Genomic DNA, 20,026 nt, shown 5'->3' on the forward strand with positions numbered 1-20,026 from the left:
CAGCTTATCATGTATCTTCTACCCCAAAATGTCCTCCATGCAATATAGGGTTGGATATGGCATGACACATTTGTAGTGTGCAACATTATTAGTCCCTTAGTGGAATACAGTACTGGTCTAGCGATAGTAGGAAACAGCCTTCTCTATGACTGTCTTGAGCACTGCACATATCCTACCTACCGAATAGTGGTTTTGAGAGGAAGCGATCTTTCATTTCCTACATGTGCACTTCTGGGTCTTGCAGCCTAGACTCAAAGCATTCTGGGTGCAACATGAGTTTCAATAACCCAGTTGTTGCACACCCATCTATCTACTGGGTGACAACCACACGCCAGAACTGGTTCATTTCCAACCTCTGAATTCGATCATGACTAATGCCACACAGGTCTTTCGCCTGCCCTGCCATGAGGCAAGTTTGCACACATACTCAGTCGATGACAATAGTGTTAACCTTACACTCTTTCCAGTTTCAGAAACACCAGAATGACACAGGCAGAGGCAGACAGACAATCAACCCAACTGGAACTTCAAACGACATGCAACAAATATCGAACATAAATCAAAATAAGCAACAGCCACAATCTTGAGACCATGAAGCGCTCGATTCCGGTTAGTGGTAAACAGCAGGAAACCAGTACTCTCTTACAAAACGCTCGAGCCGCCACTGCTGCACCATGTACCTTTTTAGGTTCTATTCTCCGCATTGAGTCCAAAAATCTGTGGAGAACCACCCTCTCTATTATACCTATCACAACCTACCACCGTTCATGAACTTCTTGACCTCATCATACAGGACAAGTATTGCAGCCGCGCCGGTGCTCCGGAACATGTTAGACAGCGCTCCCCGGTAGAACGACTTGACCCCCTCAACCTTGTACACCTTCCTCCAGCAGTCGAGGGTGCTGCTGTACATCTGCACCTCCATCCCTGACTGCATCATCATCCTCCGTCGCACTGTGTCTAAGGGGTACGAGATGAGCCCTGCCGTGGAAGTGACCGCCTGCGCCGTCACCCAGCGCTGCCACAGGGGTGAGTCAAGTGGTACCAGCATATCCTTTGCAGTGTCGAAGCCTCCAAAGTATAAGCCTCGGTGGACGATCATCCCATGGAGCGATGCTGGTAGTCCTCTGTAGATACCCCGGATGCCATTTTTCTTGTAGATAGTCTGGATAAAGTGACGGATGCCTTTGAACTGGCGGGTGTCTGTTCGGCCAATATCGGCTGCAAGGCGGGTATGAGCAATGTCGAGTGGGTAAATGATGACCAGAGTAGTACATCCGGCAGCGGCACCAGCAACGAAGTTGGTTAGAGCAATTGACGTGAACTTGTTGTCCGCTGAGGTTCCCGCATCTTTTAGGATGCTCCTGTACAGGTCCTGCAAGAATATTGAAGAGGGACTATAGATATCAGATAACAATTAGATAGTCTTTCTGAGCTAATAGCCAATCGCAATTAATTATCACATTGGATGTATTTTCAAAATTATTTATCTCTTTCAGCATAAGATCTAAGATGAGTAGTTCTAACCAGTTACCAAGATAAACACATAGTCATATCATGTCAACTTCAGTTCAACTGCTTTCCACTCAAACCAGAACACAGACAAGCAAAATAAATAAGCTGAACATCTGCACAGCAGTTAACTACCCACCGACAAAGATGCATGAAGCTTAACCCCCTAGATAGAAAATTCATAGCAGTAAAGAGGCACGCTAAGGGCAACAACGTAATTTAACCAGTAATTTACCATCTTCACATGGTCATCGCCAATAGACCTAAAATGCACATACCATGTATGTTCTCAAAATTATAGTTAATATGTCCCTTTTTTTCCATGTTTCGTATGGCAGAGAACACATGCGTTGACAGTATTGTGGTTATTTTCAAGCCATCTCATCACAATCAAAAGAGAGAACCCTAGCACCAAAACTTGAAGCAGTCCGGACTTAATATCATGTCTACATTCAATATTCTCACCATATAGAAACAAATGAATGAACATGACACATTGAGGAAGAGTGAGCAAAATTACTATATTAGAAGGGTGCCTCATGGTAAACCGCTTACTGAAGCATGAACATCCTTGAGACAAAAATATATATTTTAATGTGAATTGTTGATTAATAAAGGAAACTGCAGATAGATGCTTCTTTACCCATTTATCATTATCCTTTTTAAAGGTAATAAAAATGGACAAGAGTCAAGAAATAATATTACTTGCTGGATACTGATGCAACGATCAACCTAAAGATGATTAGCAAGAGAATATGATAAGCATTGAGGGACATCTCTGATATCGGTTGTCCAACTACGATCTATCATCAAGTGTCCTAATCATCCATTACTTTTAAATGATAAGTTGTAATTTGGCCTTAATAGGTAATTAGTTATTGCTGCACCATAAAATCATTCTCTGTTCACATCAAGATTAGACCTATAACCTTTGTGCGTATGTCAACCGGCAAAGCATGCCATTAGAGAAATTTGTTGTTTGCTACCTTTCAAAACCTATTACATCACATGGCAAGTCAATATCTGCTTGAGTAACTGTTTTTGTAAATCCGTTATGCATTGATGACATCAGCTACCTTTGAGAAATCCATCTGTCGTTTTGTGAAAGAAAACAGTTTCATAATTTTAATCATGAACTAGGCTTTCGTAATCTAGGAAATCACATGGCAAGTCAATATCTGCAATCTGCTTGAGTAACTTTTTTGTAAATCTGTTATCAATTGACGACATCATCAGCTTTTGAGAAATCTCTTTGTCGTTCTGTCGAAGAAAGCCATTCCGCAATTTTAATCCTGAACTAGGCTTTCGTAATAATCTATGACATCACATGGCAAGTCAATACCTGCTTGAGTAACTGTTTCTGTAAATCCGTTATGCATGATGACATCAGCTACCTTTGATAAATCACTCTTTGTCGTTTTGTCTGAGAAAGCCGTTGCATAATTTTCTCCATGCATTAGGCTTTCTTAATCCACTACTAACATCGATGATGTCATATGGTAGTCTTATATGGCATGCAAAAAATAAAGCGAACTACTAAGTGATAAAACCATCAGCAAAGCTCCATAGTGATTTATTTACGAACAAACTATAGTTGATGTAACCAGTTGCTCATTATATGTCGGCTTACAAGACATCACTTCATATCTGTGTAGCCTTAATGTGTCATTCCTAGCTACTAGATCCTCAACAGAGAAACTTGGCCAATTAAATCCTAACAAGCCACGCTGGCAACGGAATTCTACAACTAGCCCATAAGTGCAAGAATATATGCACCAATAATACCGTTTTCTGCTACTTTTGCGTAATCATTCTTTTGTCGTTTTGTCAGAAAGTCGTTGATCATAATTTAAATCCTGAACGACGCTTGCATAATCCACTACTACTATCGATGATGTCATATGGTAGCATTACATGGCAAGCCAAAAGTAAGTGAACTAGTAAGTGATGAACCCATCAGCAAAGCCCCATAATGCTTTCTCTCCCAACAAACTTTGTTTGATGTAACCAGATGTTCATTATGTGTCGGCTAACAAGACATCACCTCATTATTGGTATAGTTGTAGTGCGTCATTGCTTCCTCCTAGATCCTCAACAGAAAACCAGACCAAATAAGCCTTAACCAGCCGTGCTGACAATGGAATTGTAAAACTAGCCTAGTCTAATAAAGTGCAGGAATATTGATATCCTATTGGTCTCTACGGCTCTTGGAGACGAGAGGCACCAGCAACCCGAGCACTTTACTGATTATTCTTTGATTCCTTGCCATTTCCGGAGGCAAACATTAATCCCTGGAAAGCGAAATCCCAACAAATGTCGGTAAGGACATGTGATGACCGAATCTAATCTTTAATCCCCAAGAATTCGCCTCAGGAGCATCAAGACGTCTAGCACCGGATGCTCCCCACCAAGCACCTACGGACAGCGCCAGACCTCCAATCTCTCTCGCATCACGCACACTACCATAAATCCTAAGCACATGAATCAATGGAGCATTAACTAACGGGACCATGATCCCCAAATCCGGGACACCGGCAGCAGGGGAAATGGGAGCTGGAATGCGCGCCCAGGTAAACGATCAATAAAACTGGAGTAGAAAGGGGCGGGCTGGGGAGGGGAAGGAGAACCTTGAGCGAGAAGTTGAGGGCGACGGAGGGGTAGTAGCGGATGACGGCGGTGCCGTTGCCCCGCCATAGCGAGAGCGCGCCCTCCTCCCGGACGGTGCGGGCGACGCAGTCGAAGAAGCCCCGGAAGCGGCGCGACCTGCCGAGCAGCGCGGCGTTGCCGTCCTGCGTCTGCAGCAGCAGCTTGACGCGCTCGATGGGGGCCACCACGGTGTGCACGGCGCCCCCCATCAGCGCCCCCGCCGCCAGATCCCGCTTGAACTCCCACGCCCTCCCCGCCCGCAGGGCCGCCGCCGAATACGCCGCGGCAGCATCGTCATCCGCCGCTCCCGGTCGCGCCGGCGGCGGCGCCGCCGCGGCCTCCTCGCTCATTCGTCGTGTGTGTTCGGGTCGACGGGGCCGGATGCTTCGCTTGTTGTATGAGTTTGTCTCGCCTCGGCTCGCTCGGTCGGTCGTGTTCGCGTGGCTCGCTCGGGTTGGGTCGCTGGAACCGGGCCCTGTTTTGTTGGGCTCGGCGGCGGCGATGATGGGCCTCGCCGTTGCGTGTCGGGAGTGCAAAGCGAAACGGCCGTGCTCTGCTCTATCCTCCGAGGAGAAAAGGAGGTTTCACGGGGCCCACTGTCACTCTCACTAGAGCACGACACTCACAGACAGATAAGGGTGGGCACTGTCATCAGCTCAGCTGCCGTAAGGACTAGTACTTCTTCGTCAGTGTCACTTGTGTTCTTCAAAGACCATGTAAATCTCCATTTCCTGGATTTTGAGATTTTTCTACTGAAAATGATGGTTAGGAAGTTCAGATTTCGGAAATATGTATGTATTGTGACACGTAGAGAGCAGCATGCCTTGGACAAGATGGCGGATCATGACTTGTATCGAACAGATGTGCCATGTAAGAGGAGTTGTCGTGGTCATGGCTGCTAGTCGAGAGTGGAAATTGCATCTTGCCAACTTGCATAGATTGTGACGGTTGCAGTCGTGCTTGTTGGATCACACCTCTTTTTTTTTTTTTGAGAAATTCGCGTGCTTACTCAGAAAATGTTTGTTTATTATCGGCTTGACCACATTGCAAGCATAGTGCAACCAACCATTATACCTGTGTGCCTTATTAACCGGCTCGGCATACATGCTAATTCGTGACGCGAAGCTAGCAACGTCTAGTTGCCCAACGCAAAATGTAGAGGTGGTGGCGACCATGGCAAATTTCACGAGGAGAAAGCATCCATCAAATAATTGGAGCTTCCTTCCCCTTGACGACACCCTCCCTACATTTGTTCTTGTTCACCTTCTCCACATCCTACTACCAATCGGCACAACGTGCTAAGATGCTGAAGGACTCGTGAACTTCTAAACATGGGTTGTGCGGAGCTTTTCACCAAGTTGTTCTTTTACGTCCAGCGCGTGCAAGTAAGCTCCGGCCACATACTAAGTGATGTGCTTAGACCCTTGCTTTTGCTTATTCTTGATGCGCACACTTCGCCGAGATGTATTGTTGGTATACATTGAAAGATTGCTGAACAAGCTAATCGAACCAAAATTTCAAACTGATGAAAAGAGACTAGGCAATGTATTTATATTCAACACTTCCCTCAAGTTTAGGCTATTTTAGTCCTTAGCGTGGGTTCGGTGCAGGCCGTAGAATCTTTTTTCTTTTGTTTTTAAAACTGCATGAGCATGGTCTTGAACTTGAGACCTCTTGGCTCTGATAACATGAAAGATTGCTGCATTGGTCAATTGACCCAAAAGTCCAAACTGATGGGAGGAGACTAGGCAGTGTATTTATATTCAACCTACATTATGTCAACTCGCACATGATTATCTCGTAAGTGTATACCACCTTAGAGTAGTTGTTATAGAGGCATTTTCGAACACACTTGCACTAGGTGGCAAGACCCCAAGATGCTCAAGGCGATGCATATAGAGGAATATTTTGCTTTCTTCCTAGAGCATACATGACTGGAAGGATTTGCAAGCCGTCCATACAAGACGTATGCCGAAATAACCCGCGACTTCCTCGCTACATTCAGGTTTGCACATACAAAGGAAAGGACAGGTAAGAGAGGTAAGATCATCCCTGCCGAATTTGATGTTAAATTTGTCATGAAGCAGAATAGATATGTTATGTCCCTTGATGAATTTTGCAAGACCATTAATGTTCCAAAAGTTGAGAGTTGGAAGGAAATCCATAGTGATTCAAATGAGAACTCCGGGCATTTTGGAGAAGCATTAGTGTGGATGTTCCAAATGATATCCATGGGAATAAACTCTCTCGTATTCAACATCTAGGGTTGAGGTACTTTGCTTTGTTCCTATTTAGGGGTTTCCTAACTAGGAAGAATGTAACTGCTTGCATAGGTCCTGTTGTCTATTTGTTGAGAGGTGCTAGGAATGAAACTTATCCTGCATTTAACTTAGGAATAATTCTTGCTAGAACCTTGTCTTATATTGTTTACCACAATGGATCTAAACCACTCTATTCAGGTGCTATTGCCACTATGGTCTATGAGCACATTAGAGAAGAACAAAGATTTGATAACATTGGAACTGAAATTGTAGAATCCAACTTGTTGGATGCTAGAATGTTAATTAAAATGGATATTCTTATTAAAGTGTGGATTAAGGATTTTTATAAGTACATGATTAGGCAAGGTATTTTTGCTTGCACGGTGCTTCCTCATCTTGACTGTTTTGACAGGTTATCAAACAAATGGATCATCAAGCAAGAAGAACATGAGTGGGAGTTTGCTCCCGCAACTCCACAGGACGACACATGGTTTAAGGAGACCCCTGAGCCTCCTCATCAGGAGGAGTTGGAGGAGATACCTATGCTGCCACAAGCGGAGTGGTACGAGCCAACACCATATCACCATGAATCGTATGAGCCTGTGCCGCCTCGGCATGATTGGCACGAGCCAAACACCGGCTTAGCAGGAGTGGCATGCACCACCTGCACCAAACGCCTGGGGGTTCGCACCTGCCGCATCCGACTACCAGCATGGGGAAGTATCTTTGTCCCAATTTGGAAATGAATGTGCTTCTTCATAGTGGGGGCAGCCAGGGCCCTACTACAATGATGGATCGCACGGTTTGGGTACATGCTCCGACTATCCCGGCTACTAGTTTCACCCCAAGCTTGGGAGAGTATGTGTTCTTCACCTCTTCTCCATTGTATGATATCATGCTAGTTTTATATCAGTTTTGTTGCATTGTAGTTTTTTGTTTAATTCACCATTTGAAAACCCCAAAAAGATTTCCGCTTTCTAGTTTCTGCATTTTGTTTTCTTTCGAACAAAAACCTCGAAAACCCAAAAAGATTTTCGCTTTATAGTTTTTGCGTACGTTCTGCTTTCTTTTCGAACAAAAACCTCAAAAACAAAACATATTTATTTTGTTACTTTTGCATGCTTGTTGCACCTTTGTTTTATTTACAACTTCAAAACTTCAAAAACACAAAAATATTTTGGTTTTGCTTCCAAAAGAGAAAAAAGAGTTGTAGATTTCTGCATGCTAGTCTTCACAATTTGATTTTTTACATCCCAGCTCGTAACTCTGATTGGGCTGATTTTTCTACAGCAGGTGTAACTTTTCATTCACTACACAAACAAAAATTGGCAAACATTCGTAGGATGTTTAAGTGGGGAAAATTTTGAATGCACAACTACTGGAATTTATTGGCAGATTTTATTTTTCACCACTAAAAGTGGCTAGTTGAATTTGCTATTGGTCCAAAATGAATGCTTTACTTCTATATGGATCCCAGCCACATGATACATCTTATTGAGATCATATTTTTAAGGTTTCTACTATAGGAATGAGATGATTTGAGTGAACCAAGTTTAAATTTCTTAAATTCTATATGTGAGCTTGTTGCGCATTTCCAGTTGGGAGAAGAAGAACATCAGTGATGAAACTGTATGCGAGGATCGATAAAAGAGGTATAACACCTTTGCTATATTCATGTATGGAATTTAACGATAGTAAATACTTGTGCATGGTTTCATCAATACTTGGAAAAGTGATATTAGATGTCTACTATTTTTGTGTTCTCCTCTCTATTCATGATGCAAGTGAGATATTATTGAGGAATACTGTTTTTACATGATTGAGAGATAGTGGTCTTGAGTAAAGTCTACGCATCCCATTATACTTGTTATTGCAGACTTGGCACATATTCAATGATGAATTATATTTCTATGTGTCTGTAAAATATGAAGGTTGATGTTTGTATGACAGTCCAACCCTTTAAATGGCGGAACTCATCGTTGAAACATATATAATTCGGTTGAGAGTATATTTGGTTGACCAGCCATTTTATTTTAGCCTTAAACCATTGAGCCGACTCCTAGAAAAGGAAAAGAGAAAGAGAAAGAAGCAAAAGAAGAAGAAGAAGAAAGAAAAGATTCAGAGAAAAAAGTGAGAGAGAGTTAGAGAGGATGATCACCGTTTGTTGTTCATGTTGTCTCGGTATGAATGGCCTATAGTAGAGATATATCCCCGTTGGTACTTTGTACAGGCGACATGGAGGTACCTCATTGCTATACTCGTGAGAGAAGAGCAATGTGCCACTAACAAAAGCCATGCCTAATCATGGTGAACTTTCCAGCAAAGAGCATCCTCAATAAGAAGAGTGAAAAAATGAGAGAATGGAAAAAAGAAAGAAAGAAAGAAAGAAAGAAAGAAAGAAAGAAAGAAAGAAAGAGAGAGTAGATAAGGAGAAGAAATAGAACCCAATGAGTTGGTTGCTTTGAAGACAGAAAGGGCTAAAACTAAGAAGTGCCCGCTGACTTACACTTTTATGCTAAAAAGGGATGCACCCTTCCACTCCACTTCACGATCAACCAAAAATACTAGCTTCTTAATCATGTATGAGTCCTCTATGAGAGTCTGAATGTTAAAGGACTAGAAGGGTATGAAATGCTCCCATTATTTGGTTTTGAAATGCAAGTATGATGAAATTACTAGTCAACAACTGAAGAAATCTAAAGGTCTCTACAACCGTCCTCATGATTCAATCAAATGTGATGTTATAACCATCGGCGGAGCTCATTTGGCCCAACCGGGTGCACAAGACCCTGGATCCAGAAAAAAAACTCCTCGTACATAGTCATATTTCCACCGTGTGTGCACCCCTAAGCCCAAAATGTGTGCACCCTACTGGTATGCTTTTGCCACAATTCTGAAGCGGTGAAGCCCAACTTCTCTGTACGCACGACCGTGGAACCAGAAGTCGCCACGCCACGAGCGACCAGCGGTGTCGTTGTCCCATATTCTAATTGTAACCCTCTCGCCCTCTCATCTCTAACTCGACCATCCTAGGATGCAGGCTCACCGTTCCCGGCGAGGCTGAACCGGCCGCCTGACGCACGCTTCGCCGCCTCCACAGCTCGCCGGTGACGCAGACGCACACTGTAAGTTGATCTCCATCCAACTGTCCAAGCCGTCTGTAATTTCGTCAGTGCCCTCAATTTCCAATTCCTGATTTGAAGTTCCAATTTTCGAAGTCCCAACTGACAAGCGGCAGCAAGATACATCAATGAATAAAAGGAATTTTTAGCAATTTAGATCTTCCTCAGTGTGTCACAAATTAAAATTTCTGATTTGGTTAGATCCATTGTATTGTACTGTCTGAACTTTTTATTATGTCAATAAACATTTTTATTAGCAATCTCTGATGCACTACTATTTATTAAATTGCAAGACAATACAAAAGTTCATCAATTATCACGGATAGGTTTGTACTAAAAAGGAAAGCTCCATCGGGACCTTCACCTCCACAATATATGAATTGGGAAGAGGAGATTCAGTTTGATCCCGGCAAAAGAAAGAGCATAGAGCAGTATTGGCCTAATCAAAAGGATGTGGTAAGAAGAAAATACCTGGCTAATGGGCCTTGCCAACCTCGCACTTATGATTTTCCATTCAGAATGATTGCGGACAGAAATAGAAGGTTCAATCCAGCATGGTTTGACGATTATGGGAGTTGGATTGAGTATAGTGAGTCTAAGGATAGAGCATATTGCCTTTGCTGTTTCTTGTTTAGGGGGACACAATAATAAAGGGGTTGGTTATGATGCGTTTGTTTTCCGCCGCCGATCGGGCCCACGATGCGGTAGAGCTCCTCAGTGGCGATAGCTGTGGCGTCCGACCGACGGAGGAGCTCCATTAGGGACCACTCCATGGTCATCGCCGAGCTCTCCGTGCCTCCTGCTATGATTCCTGGATGACTAACTTTTACACCGTCGCGGATGAGTCTGGCTTTCCTGGATGTCCCAACCATAGTGCTACTATTGGCCAACATGGGTGCTACCAACGCTGGCCGGGGAAGCTACACATGGTATTGCGAGTTGCTACTGTATGGTGTCCTGATTTGGGGACTTTGCTCCGCCAGCTACATAGATATATATACTTTTTGCTATGTTTGCTGCTGTGAAGTGCTACGAAGCCACAATGCTACAATAGTATATATTTTTGCTACAATTGTTAAACGGTTTTGCTACTTTTAGTACAAAATTATGCTACGATTCTCCGATGAGGTTGGGTTTGCTACAATAGCACAACCTTTTTGCTACGTGGCCTCCGGTGAGGTCTTCAGTGAGATCTAGGTCGATGCCTCCGACGAGATTGTTTTTGCTACAATATCACAAATTTTTGCTATGGTGTTTCCGGCGAGAAGCTTAGACTTTTTCTTTTATTTCATAGACGAACTGTTTTTGCTACATGCAGTTGCTACCAGGAGTGTTTATTTTGCCGCCGAAGATATTCTTTTGCTACGTACAAATCTGACCGTACATGATGTTGATCCGACGGCTTGGGACCGGGGCTGGGAATCAGAACCCGGGGGACGCCCAGAACTGTCCAAACCGAAAACGCAAAACCCACCCACCCCATTTCACCCACCACCGCCGCGCAACTCCACCCACGCCACGCCCCCTCTCTCTCCCCCTTCCCCTCCCCGTCCCCGGTCTCCGGCGAGAGAGCGCGCGCGCACGAGCGATGGCGCAGGCCCCGCCCACCTTGCGGCTGCGCGGCGGCGATGGGGAGGTGTTCGAGGTGGACGCGCGGAGGCTGGCGGCGCTCTTCCCGGCCTTCGTCCTCAGGGTCCCCGCCATCGACAACTTCGGCGTCTTCAAGCTCATCAGCGCGTACCGCAAGTTCGAGGCCAGCGGCAGGCACACGGACCCAGACGTGGAGAACGCCTTCGTGAAGACCATCGGCGACCTCGACAACCTCGCCCGCGTCGTCTCGGTAAGCCACAACCTACCCCGTGTAGTGCATGCCTCGGCCCAGAGTAGCCGCATCGTGGGATTCGTGGTGGTCGATTGATCTCCCGTATGGGTTGGGTTGCTGCGTCTCCGGAGGGGAAAGAACAATTGCAGTCAATTTTACCGGTGCTGAGATTGCTGCCACGCGCATGCATATCCTGTTTGACACCGTAGGATTTGCGTGTTCAGATGTTCTGTTCTGGTCTTTTACTTGGTCAGATGATGCGATGAACTGGTGTATGTATCTAGTAATAGTGGAGGCACGCACTCACTACAGGATGTCTGGATGCATGGGATGGGCATTACCGGGGTATGTGGTGAGGTTTAGAATGTGCAGGTGCTTGATTTGCTAACCATGACGATACGTTCTAACTATTGGGTGGGCATTCTTGGTTTCGCGCTTACTGTCTGAGCATAGTTGGTTTATGCTAAAGTGGAGTCCCATTACTGATCATCGGCCATTCAGGTTTACGGTCTAATGTAGGCCTCGTGAACTGAGGCTTGAGATGGCAGTATATTAGTAGTTAACATGTGGTTATGCTTGGCTGTATTGGTGGTTTACAATTCGAGAAAACTCTTGTTGGGGCTGAGAGTGGGGAATCAAGTTTTTTCCTCATGGAGATGCTTTGTCCACTTGCAGATTAAGTGATGGGCCGGTCAACCTAATCTGTAATGTAACATCAGATAGTGACATGATTTTTACCGGTGCTGAGATTGCTGCTGAATACCCAATTTGTTTTGTGCCTATGATCGATGATACTCTACTGACATAGAACAGTGCCGAATACACATGGGTTTGCAATTTTCAGTGTTTATCCATATATTATGGGGCTGCACAGGTGTGCTCATATGCATGTAGATAGTGTACTCACATAAACCACTGGAGCTATAAATTACAGGGATTCCTGTTTCTTATGGAAATTTCAGTGATGTACTTTAAGATAATAATTTCAGTGATGTCCTTTAAGATAGTTTTTGGGGGATTCAATGTTAATGCTTTTTTAGAATATACTCGGAAGTATATAGACATTGGCTTATTTGCGTGCCAGTGATGAATATGTGCTGTCAAGTTATTGCACTATTAAGTTGGACTTGTGTCATCAAAAGCTGATCAGCTGACCCATGTCGGTTAGCCACATATGGTTCAGCTAAATTTGAAGCGCTAAAAATGTGCATGCCCACTCCTTATTTCTGATCTGAAAGCATTAAAAACTAAGGTTATTGTGTTTGAATGCTTAACAGCTATTTTTTGCATTTGATTATATTTTAACCAGTGTAGTTACAGGTCCTATTATCACAGTGGATTATAATTTGGTATGACCAGCTTGGTAGAGGTTGAATGATAAATAATCTATGGTGCCGTTGATGCTTATATGTGGAAAGTGAGCTATGGATTTTCGGCCTGTGGCTGCTAAGCTGATTCTTTGGAAGTGCTTATAGCAGTAGCTTAATTAGTTAGCATGTGTTTATGCCTGCCTGTATTGACGGTTTACAAGTCGTATTTGGGCGCTTGTGAATGCCCAAGTTGTTTGTGCCTGTTATATGAAACATACCATATACATGAATTTGTATTTCAGTGATCAAAATGTGCAGGCTCAATCCTTATTTCCAATCTGAAAGCAGAATATAGATAACTTTGTATAACCAGCTTGGTAGAGGTCGATAAGCTGTGGTGGCTTTATGCTGCTCAACTGATACTCTACAAATAGGAAACTTCTTGGCCATATCTAGTTACTTAGTCTTCTGTGAGTTGTACTATAGCGTGATTGGCCTTTGGGTACAACTTTTTGGACACTGTATTTCCTATCCTTGTTGGCGGATTCAGCTTAAATTACAATTTGTGATCTAGCTGTAACATTTAGAGTTCTTTCGATTGTGCTATAGTCGTAATTACTTGCGTTCCTTACTGTATATGACATGTTTTGCACTCTGGATCTCTTGTACTGCCCTCTCTATTATGATTGTAGGCTGAAAGAAGGTGATATGATGTTTAGACCACAGAATACTAGAATGCAAATGTAATCGAAGAACATGGTTAGTTAATATTCAGATGTGCTAAACCACTGGCGTCTTAAGAAAAGAATATATGAGATGATCTAAATTAAACTCAAAGCTAAGCTGAATTGTTTAGCCAGTGATCTTATTCTTTTTTTCTTTTGTTGCGGAAATAGCCAATGCTCTTCTTCATGACTGCCACTTATGTAACAGCGTGCACCTGATCCCCCCCCCCCCCCCCCCCTTTCAATTATAGATATGGACATCATTTTCGAACATGTGCGTCCATGGTTCCATTCGTGGCTATCTTTCTTGAGATTGTGGCAATTATGGCTCTCTGATGTACATTTACCTGTTTTGGAAATATGTCTTTCAGTCCTGATTTATCTCCATCACATGCAACTCTTGTTTTTTGATTGATATCTCAACCAAAAATCGTTTAATCAACAATCTTCTATCATTCCTTACTTGTTCCATATAATTTATCTACTATGACTGTGATTTAACAACATTTTTGCTGTTCAATTTGTTGGAGGATTTAGCTTAAGTTACAATTTGTGATCTAGTTGCAAGTTTTAGAGTACTTTGGAACGTTCTATAGTGGTAATTACCTGCAATACTTGTTGCCTATGACATGTTTTTCACTCTTGGTCTTTTGCACTTTCCATCTCTGTTATGATTGTAGGTTGCAGGAAGGTGATAGGAAGATTAGACCTCAGACTCTCACTGATTTAGAAGATTGGAAATGTAATATAAGAACGTGATTACTTAATATCCAGATGTGCTACGACAAGTGAATATTTGAAACAAGAAATGAATTCGAATTTTCTTCAGAAAAAATATATGACATGATCTCAATTCAACTAAAAGCTAAGCTGAACAGTTGATCTTGCTAATGTCTTCTTCATGGCTGCCGCTTCTGTGATGCCATGTTTACTGTCGTTTTTGAATCTCCCCCCTTTGATTTCTGTTTTTTTTTTTTTTTTGAGGTATAGATATGGACATAATTTTGGATACATGTGCGTCCATGGTTCCATGCATGGCTATCTTTCTTGAGAATGTGACAATTGTTGCTGCCTGATGTACATTTAACTTTTTCGCAAATATGTCATTCAGATCTTATTTATCTCCATCACTTTTTTTTTCCGGTTCATATCTCAACTAAATATTTTTTAATCAACAATCTTCTATCGCTCCTTGTTCCAATAATTTATCTTCTATAACCATGCGCCTAACAACATTTTTGCTGTTCATTTATTGAAGGCTGCAATGCAGCTGGAATTAAGATCATGCCCTGCTGAACCTGTGCCTGCGAGCGACAATTGTGAGTATCGGGCGGGCAAGGGCTGCGGGAAATCTCCAGAATTTGCAGGGACAGGAGGAGAACTAGTGATCTTCTGGGTTCATGCAATGAATTTTTTTTTAATAGCATCCTACATCTGCACTTTTAGGCCTTAGTAGAGATCTGAAACTTGTTTGTCTTTGCTAGCCTCAGTTTCCAGATCAAGTTCATAGCTCTTAGAGGAAAAATATCTAGTATCTGCGACGCCAAACAGAGATTCCGTCGCTGCTTCTGTATATCTCATGTTGCTTGCCCCATGGAACTAAGTCCTAATCTGTATATCTCAGGTTGCTGTCATGCGTTTTGAAAACTGTTGAAGTTGACCGTAAATCCTTTTGTTTCGAGGAGCACCTAGCAAATTATAAGATTTCAGCTGGGCACGAGAAGTTACGTTTTACATGAAACGTGGTTGAATCTGCTGGTTCTTGTTTGAATCATCACTTTTTTTTTTACACGGTGTTCCTTTTGGTTGGGGGATCAAGTTGGCAGAGTATTGTCGTTTGGTTTGTTCCACTGTGGATTCTGCATTTGGCCAGAGTACATTTCGGTGCTGTGCAATATGTAAGTGTGATGATCATGCTAATTAAGATGGTCATGCTTATGTGCGTATCAAATATCACCGAATACGAGCTACACATTCGACCGATGCCTGCATTTTGGCCATTTATTCTCTTCCGAAATTTGAGGGTTTTTTTTTTTTTGAGGTTTTCGAAAGGGAGTCTTACTGTATCTTATGTCACTGAATACGACTTAAGAGATTTTGAATTTGATCGATTTGAATAAGGAAAAACAGACCAGTGACGCGAATCCGTTTTGAACAAGATGCTGTCACCCTCTGATCCGACGGCCAGCATGAACTGCTCATTCTGACAGCTGGCTACAAAAGCCCCCAAAGCGCCAGCTCACCATTCCATCTTGCCGTGAACCAAACGGCTCTCGTTTCGTTCCCATTCCCCAAACCGCACTCGCCGCCCGCTCCGACCAGGCGACGATGGCGCCGACGCCGGAGGAGATCCTCTCCGACGTCGCGCGGAACATCCTCAGGCCGCAACCCCCGGCCACGCTCTCACTCGACCGCCCGGTCATCCGCTTCCCCCGCCCCGCCGTCAGCCACGCCGACTGGCGGGGCCTCCCCGCGTTCGCCCTCCGCGCGCTCTTCAGCCACCTCCCCGTGCCCGACCTCCTCCGCCTCGGCTACCTCTTCACCCCGCGCTGGCGCGAGGTATGGCGCATGTGCCCACTCTACCTCCACGACAAGCAGTTCGCGAGCCTCCCCATCCCCCGCTCCGAGGTCGCCGACGCCATCACCAACGTGCTCGAGGACTTCCTCCACGGCTTCCAAGGCGAAGGCGTGGAAGAAGATGACATCGGCGGCGTCCGCGTTTATCGCAGTGGCGTCTATTCCTTCCGCGTCGAGTCCACGGAGTGGCGGCCTGAGCACGCCGCGCGCTGGTGCGTGGCGCTCCACAGGGGCGGGGCGTCCGAGGTCGTCCTCTTCAACCGCGGCCAGCCTCCCGTGCTCATACGCGTCCCGCCTCTCCTCCTGCAGTGCGCCACCGTCAGCGAACTCCACCTCGCCTTCTTCACCGTCGAGGCCGGGGAGCTCGACGCGCTCACCGGAACCGTCGACCTCGGGCTCTACGGCTGCGCGTGCCGCCCCGGCGTCGTCGAGGGCGTCGTCGCCGCGTGCAGCCACCTGCATATGCTCTGGGTCCAGGATTGCGCGGTGGACTCCGTCGTCGTCGTCAGATCGCCGCCTCAGCTCCATCGCCTCTCGATGCTCCGCACCGTCTCGCGTAGCCTCACGGTGGACGACGCCCCGAACCTCCGCGAGCTCCTTCCTGGCTGCACGGCCGCGCTCAGCATCAGCGGCGCGCCCCAACTGACAAGCATCTTGCGCCTCAACCTCCCCGCCACCCTCGAGATCGATGGCACCGACATCGCGGTATGAACTACGACCTGTACTACTGGCACTCATGGAAATTGATCGGTGCTCCATCCATGTTAACGTTGGGCTGCATATATGCAGGTTGGTAGGCAGGAGATGGAGCCGCAGATGCGGTCTGTCAGCAGACTATGGCTAGCCCTGGACTACACGGCGCTCCGCGGCATGGAGGTGCACATGGCGGCGCGCGTGGTGAAGCAGATGCTCAGGCGTTTCCCTTGCCTCAACTTTCTGACCATCGAGGTACCACCGTGAACTTCAGTCATTTCGATCCTACGCCTCTGGTCTGATCGGGCGTCGATCGCTGTGCTTGCAATGCAGCGCAAGGACGCCGTGCCACGGGAAGAAGGGATGGCCTCCCGGGACGACCACCACACGCACTACCCGACCCTCGGCCTCGACGGCGGCCTCGACCAGTGCTTGCACCACCTGACGCTCTTCGACTTCCGGGGCGGCAAGGCCGAGCTCGCGCTCCTCAAGGCGATCATGCACAGCACCCATGCATTGTGGACCGTCGACCTGGTGTACAATGCCCGTCGCCAGGGCCCCCAGCTCTGGCACGCCAACCAGGAGGCGCTCGCCGGGCTGGAACGGTTCGCGCTCATGAGCGACAACCACACCCTCCGCCTCCGGAACCCGCTGGTCGGCGTCAGACCCATGCGCACCAGAGAATTCATAGGATGCGGATGGTGCGGATCTGATCTCTTCTGATTCCGTCTCCGGAGCTAAGGTTTGGTTCATTGATTCATTGGCTTCTTTCCTCGGTACCCTCTGAATCACGCTTCTGTGATTTGGGAGTACAGTACAGTCATGTGCTTGGCACTACGGGAAACTCTCATTTGCAACTAGTTGCACCCGCACCCCATTTTTTGTTGTGACACTTTCACTACTATGAGTATACTGGAGAACAGTGATCCGGTTAATGAGGATGTCTGGTATCTGATTTGTGCTTGGTTGTTCGTCTTCTAGATGCCTTCACTGGTTTAAGGCATTGTCTTTTTGTTGCATATTTGAAGCTACTATGTTCTGCTTGCATGCTTGTTGCTTCTTAATCGGCCTCTCGCCGGTTTGTCATCCATCTGTCCTCCCTAGAATTTTAGAAAAGAAAAATTAAAACATGTCTGGTGGGACTCCTAGATGGTGTTTCAAGATTTGTGCGGTTCATAGTAACATGTTATGTTCCAAAGATCTCGAGGTGAACTGTTGGTCTGTTTACATGTAGGAGTAGTGGTCTTGATTGAAGTGAATGTCATAATTAAGCTATGTTTGTGATTGTGAATACAGTGGTATGCTCTGTATGTAGCATACTGAAGAAGCTTGTTCCGTTTAACTGGGAGGTGTAGTATCTTATTTGCGGTTGGTTTTTGATCAGCTAATTGTCTGCACTGGTTATGACATTGAGGTTTCATTTTTTCTTTGAAACTGGTTTTGGTTAAGCAGTTGTCGATAAGCAGCACCTGGAAGTTATTTTTATTCTCCGGAGGGAAGGTTTGATTGATTGATTGGGTTCTATCCTTCCGAGTTCCTTGGTTTTCTCTGAATCACACTCACTCCTGTTATTTGGGAACACAGAGAGTGATGAGCCTGGTACCATGAGTACTAGTTCTGAAAAACAGTGATCAGGTTAACCAGGAGGTTTAGTTTGTGACTTGTGCTTGTTCATATTTTATCTGCCTTCACTGGTTAAGACACTCTTTCTTTGTTGCATCATTGAATCTTGTTGCGGTTAAGATGCTGCGATAGTCAATAAGCGGCAGCTTGAAGTAATGATGTGACCATGCCAACAATGGTCAGTAGAGTTTGTTCTAAGTTTTCTTTGCATGTTAGTTGCTTCTTAATCTGCCTGTTATGGGGAACCTTCAAAGCAGAAAATGGACCCTGGCCGGTATGTCCATCTGTCCTCGATAATTCTATGAAACTTCTGAACATTTCAGGTGGGAGCCTTGCTCTCCCCGGTGAACACTCAAAAAAAAAAAGACCCTGAGATGAACTGTTGGCCTATTTACATTTAGGAGTACTGGTCTTTACTGAGGCTAATACAGTGATGTGCTTGGTATGTGGCATACTGAAGAACAGAAATCCATTTAATTTGGAGGTTTAGTGTCTCATTTTCCAGTTTGCTCTATGTTTTCTTTGCAAGCTACTCCCTAATTGCTTCTCAATCTGCCTAGTATGCAACATCCTGAAGGGAGAAATGGGAGTTTCTCGGTAGAATTTTACGAAACTTTTAAACATGTCTTTTGACTGAAGATTATTGGGGTCATACTAACATGTCCCGTTCAAAGATCTTGAGGTGACTTGTTGGTCTGTTTACATGTAGGAGTAGTGGTACTGATTGAGGTAAATACATGGATGTGCTTGGTACTATGTACGTAGCATACTGAAGAATGGTGACCCAAGGTTGGGAGGTTTATTGCCTTGTTTGTGCTTGCTTGCTTGCTGATCAGTTAACTGTCTTCAGTGGTAATGTCATAATTGTCTGTTCATTGCATCTTTTGAACTGGTTATGGCTAAGTAGTTGTTGATAAACAACACCTGAAAGCGAGGATGATAGTGTCAGACCATATGAAGAATGGATAGCGGAGTTTGTTCTGTGTTTCTAATCTACATCCTCAGAGCAGAAATGAAGCTCTGGCCGGTTCATCCATGGTACAAAATTCATCCATCTGTCCTTGCTACAATGTATTGGAAATGTCATTGAGTTGAATATAGGGTGGTCGATCGATCTGGAGACAATGTTGAAGATTACTGAAGTCATGGTAACTATTCCTTGTAAAAAAAAAACCGCGAACCGAACTGCTGGGCAGGGTACATCTAGGAGTAATGATCTGATTGGGTTGAATGTTATGATCGAGTATATATTGATACCCTGCAACTGTAACTTAAGTTAGCTAATAAGTTAGTCATGACCGGCTTGTCTCATGAGGAAGCTACACAGTGGCGGGTGACTTTTTTTTACAAATATAAACAATGTATGACTTCAAATGAAGGAAAACAAATGAAGATTACAGCTGATAACGCTGTTGTGCCAGCATTTGTAGAACTGAGTACCAGCACGGAGGCCTATTTAGGGCAGGCTGGTGGAGATGCTCTGAGGCACACGCTCAAAGCCGAGCTCCCTTTGCACCGATTTTGGTGCATGCTTGTTACGAGTTCCTCTAGCTTCCGAGCTAAGCTTGCCAGGAGTAGGCTGAAAGCAGCATGTGGTGCGTCCGTGCGTGCTGATGGAGTACCTCGCTATCTTTGGCCAGCGTGTAGGCTTCCTCCCAATTGCCAGCTCGGCCCATGGAAGAAAAGGCAGGGTGCATTAAAACCACGATCTAAGCTCATAAAAAAAAACTGGCAA

General features: G+C 45.0%; 2 protein-coding genes across 2 annotated transcripts; one reads left to right on the forward strand and one right to left on the reverse strand.

Moving 5' to 3' along the window:
- Window positions 1-562: 562 nt before the first annotated feature.
- LOC124648371 (probable ADP,ATP carrier protein At5g56450) lies at window positions 563-4,508 on the reverse strand. Its single transcript, XM_047188151.1, has 2 exons — window positions 4,140-4,508; window positions 563-1,375 (listed from the first exon to the last, which is right to left on the reverse strand). Exons 1-2 carry the CDS (start codon window positions 4,506-4,508, stop codon window positions 749-751), a joined length of 996 nt encoding a protein of 331 aa, XP_047044107.1. The 3' UTR covers window positions 563-748.
- Window positions 4,509-11,129: 6,621 nt separating this feature from the next.
- Window positions 11,130-15,042, forward strand: LOC124648372. Its single transcript, XM_047188152.1, has 2 exons — window positions 11,130-11,381; window positions 14,657-15,042. Exons 1-2 carry the CDS (start codon window positions 11,130-11,132, stop codon window positions 14,849-14,851), a joined length of 447 nt encoding a protein of 148 aa, XP_047044108.1. The 3' UTR covers window positions 14,852-15,042.
- The last annotated feature ends 4,984 nt before the right edge of the window (window positions 15,043-20,026 follow it).

This window comes from Lolium rigidum, chromosome 4, assembly GCF_022539505.1.
Source record: "Lolium rigidum isolate FL_2022 chromosome 4, APGP_CSIRO_Lrig_0.1, whole genome shotgun sequence".
Lineage (NCBI taxonomy): Eukaryota > Viridiplantae > Streptophyta > Magnoliopsida > Poales > Poaceae > Lolium > Lolium rigidum.

Bases quoted from the DNA above. Each gene is read 5' to 3' on its own strand.
- LOC124648371 (XM_047188151.1), bottom strand. From the start codon at position 4,508: ATGAGCGAGGAGGCCGCGGCGGCGCCGCCGCCGGCGCGACCGGGAGCG. The intron at 1,376-4,139 runs GTTCTCCTTCCC...ATATTCTTGCAG, and splicing joins CCCTCAACTTCTCGCTCAAG to GACCTGTACAGGAGCATCCT.
- LOC124648372 (XM_047188152.1), top strand. From the start codon at position 11,130: ATGGCGCAGGCCCCGCCCACCTTGCGGCTGCGCGGCGGCGATGGGGAG. The intron at 11,382-14,656 runs GTAAGCCACAAC...CATTTATTGAAG, and splicing joins ACCTCGCCCGCGTCGTCTCG to GCTGCAATGCAGCTGGAATT.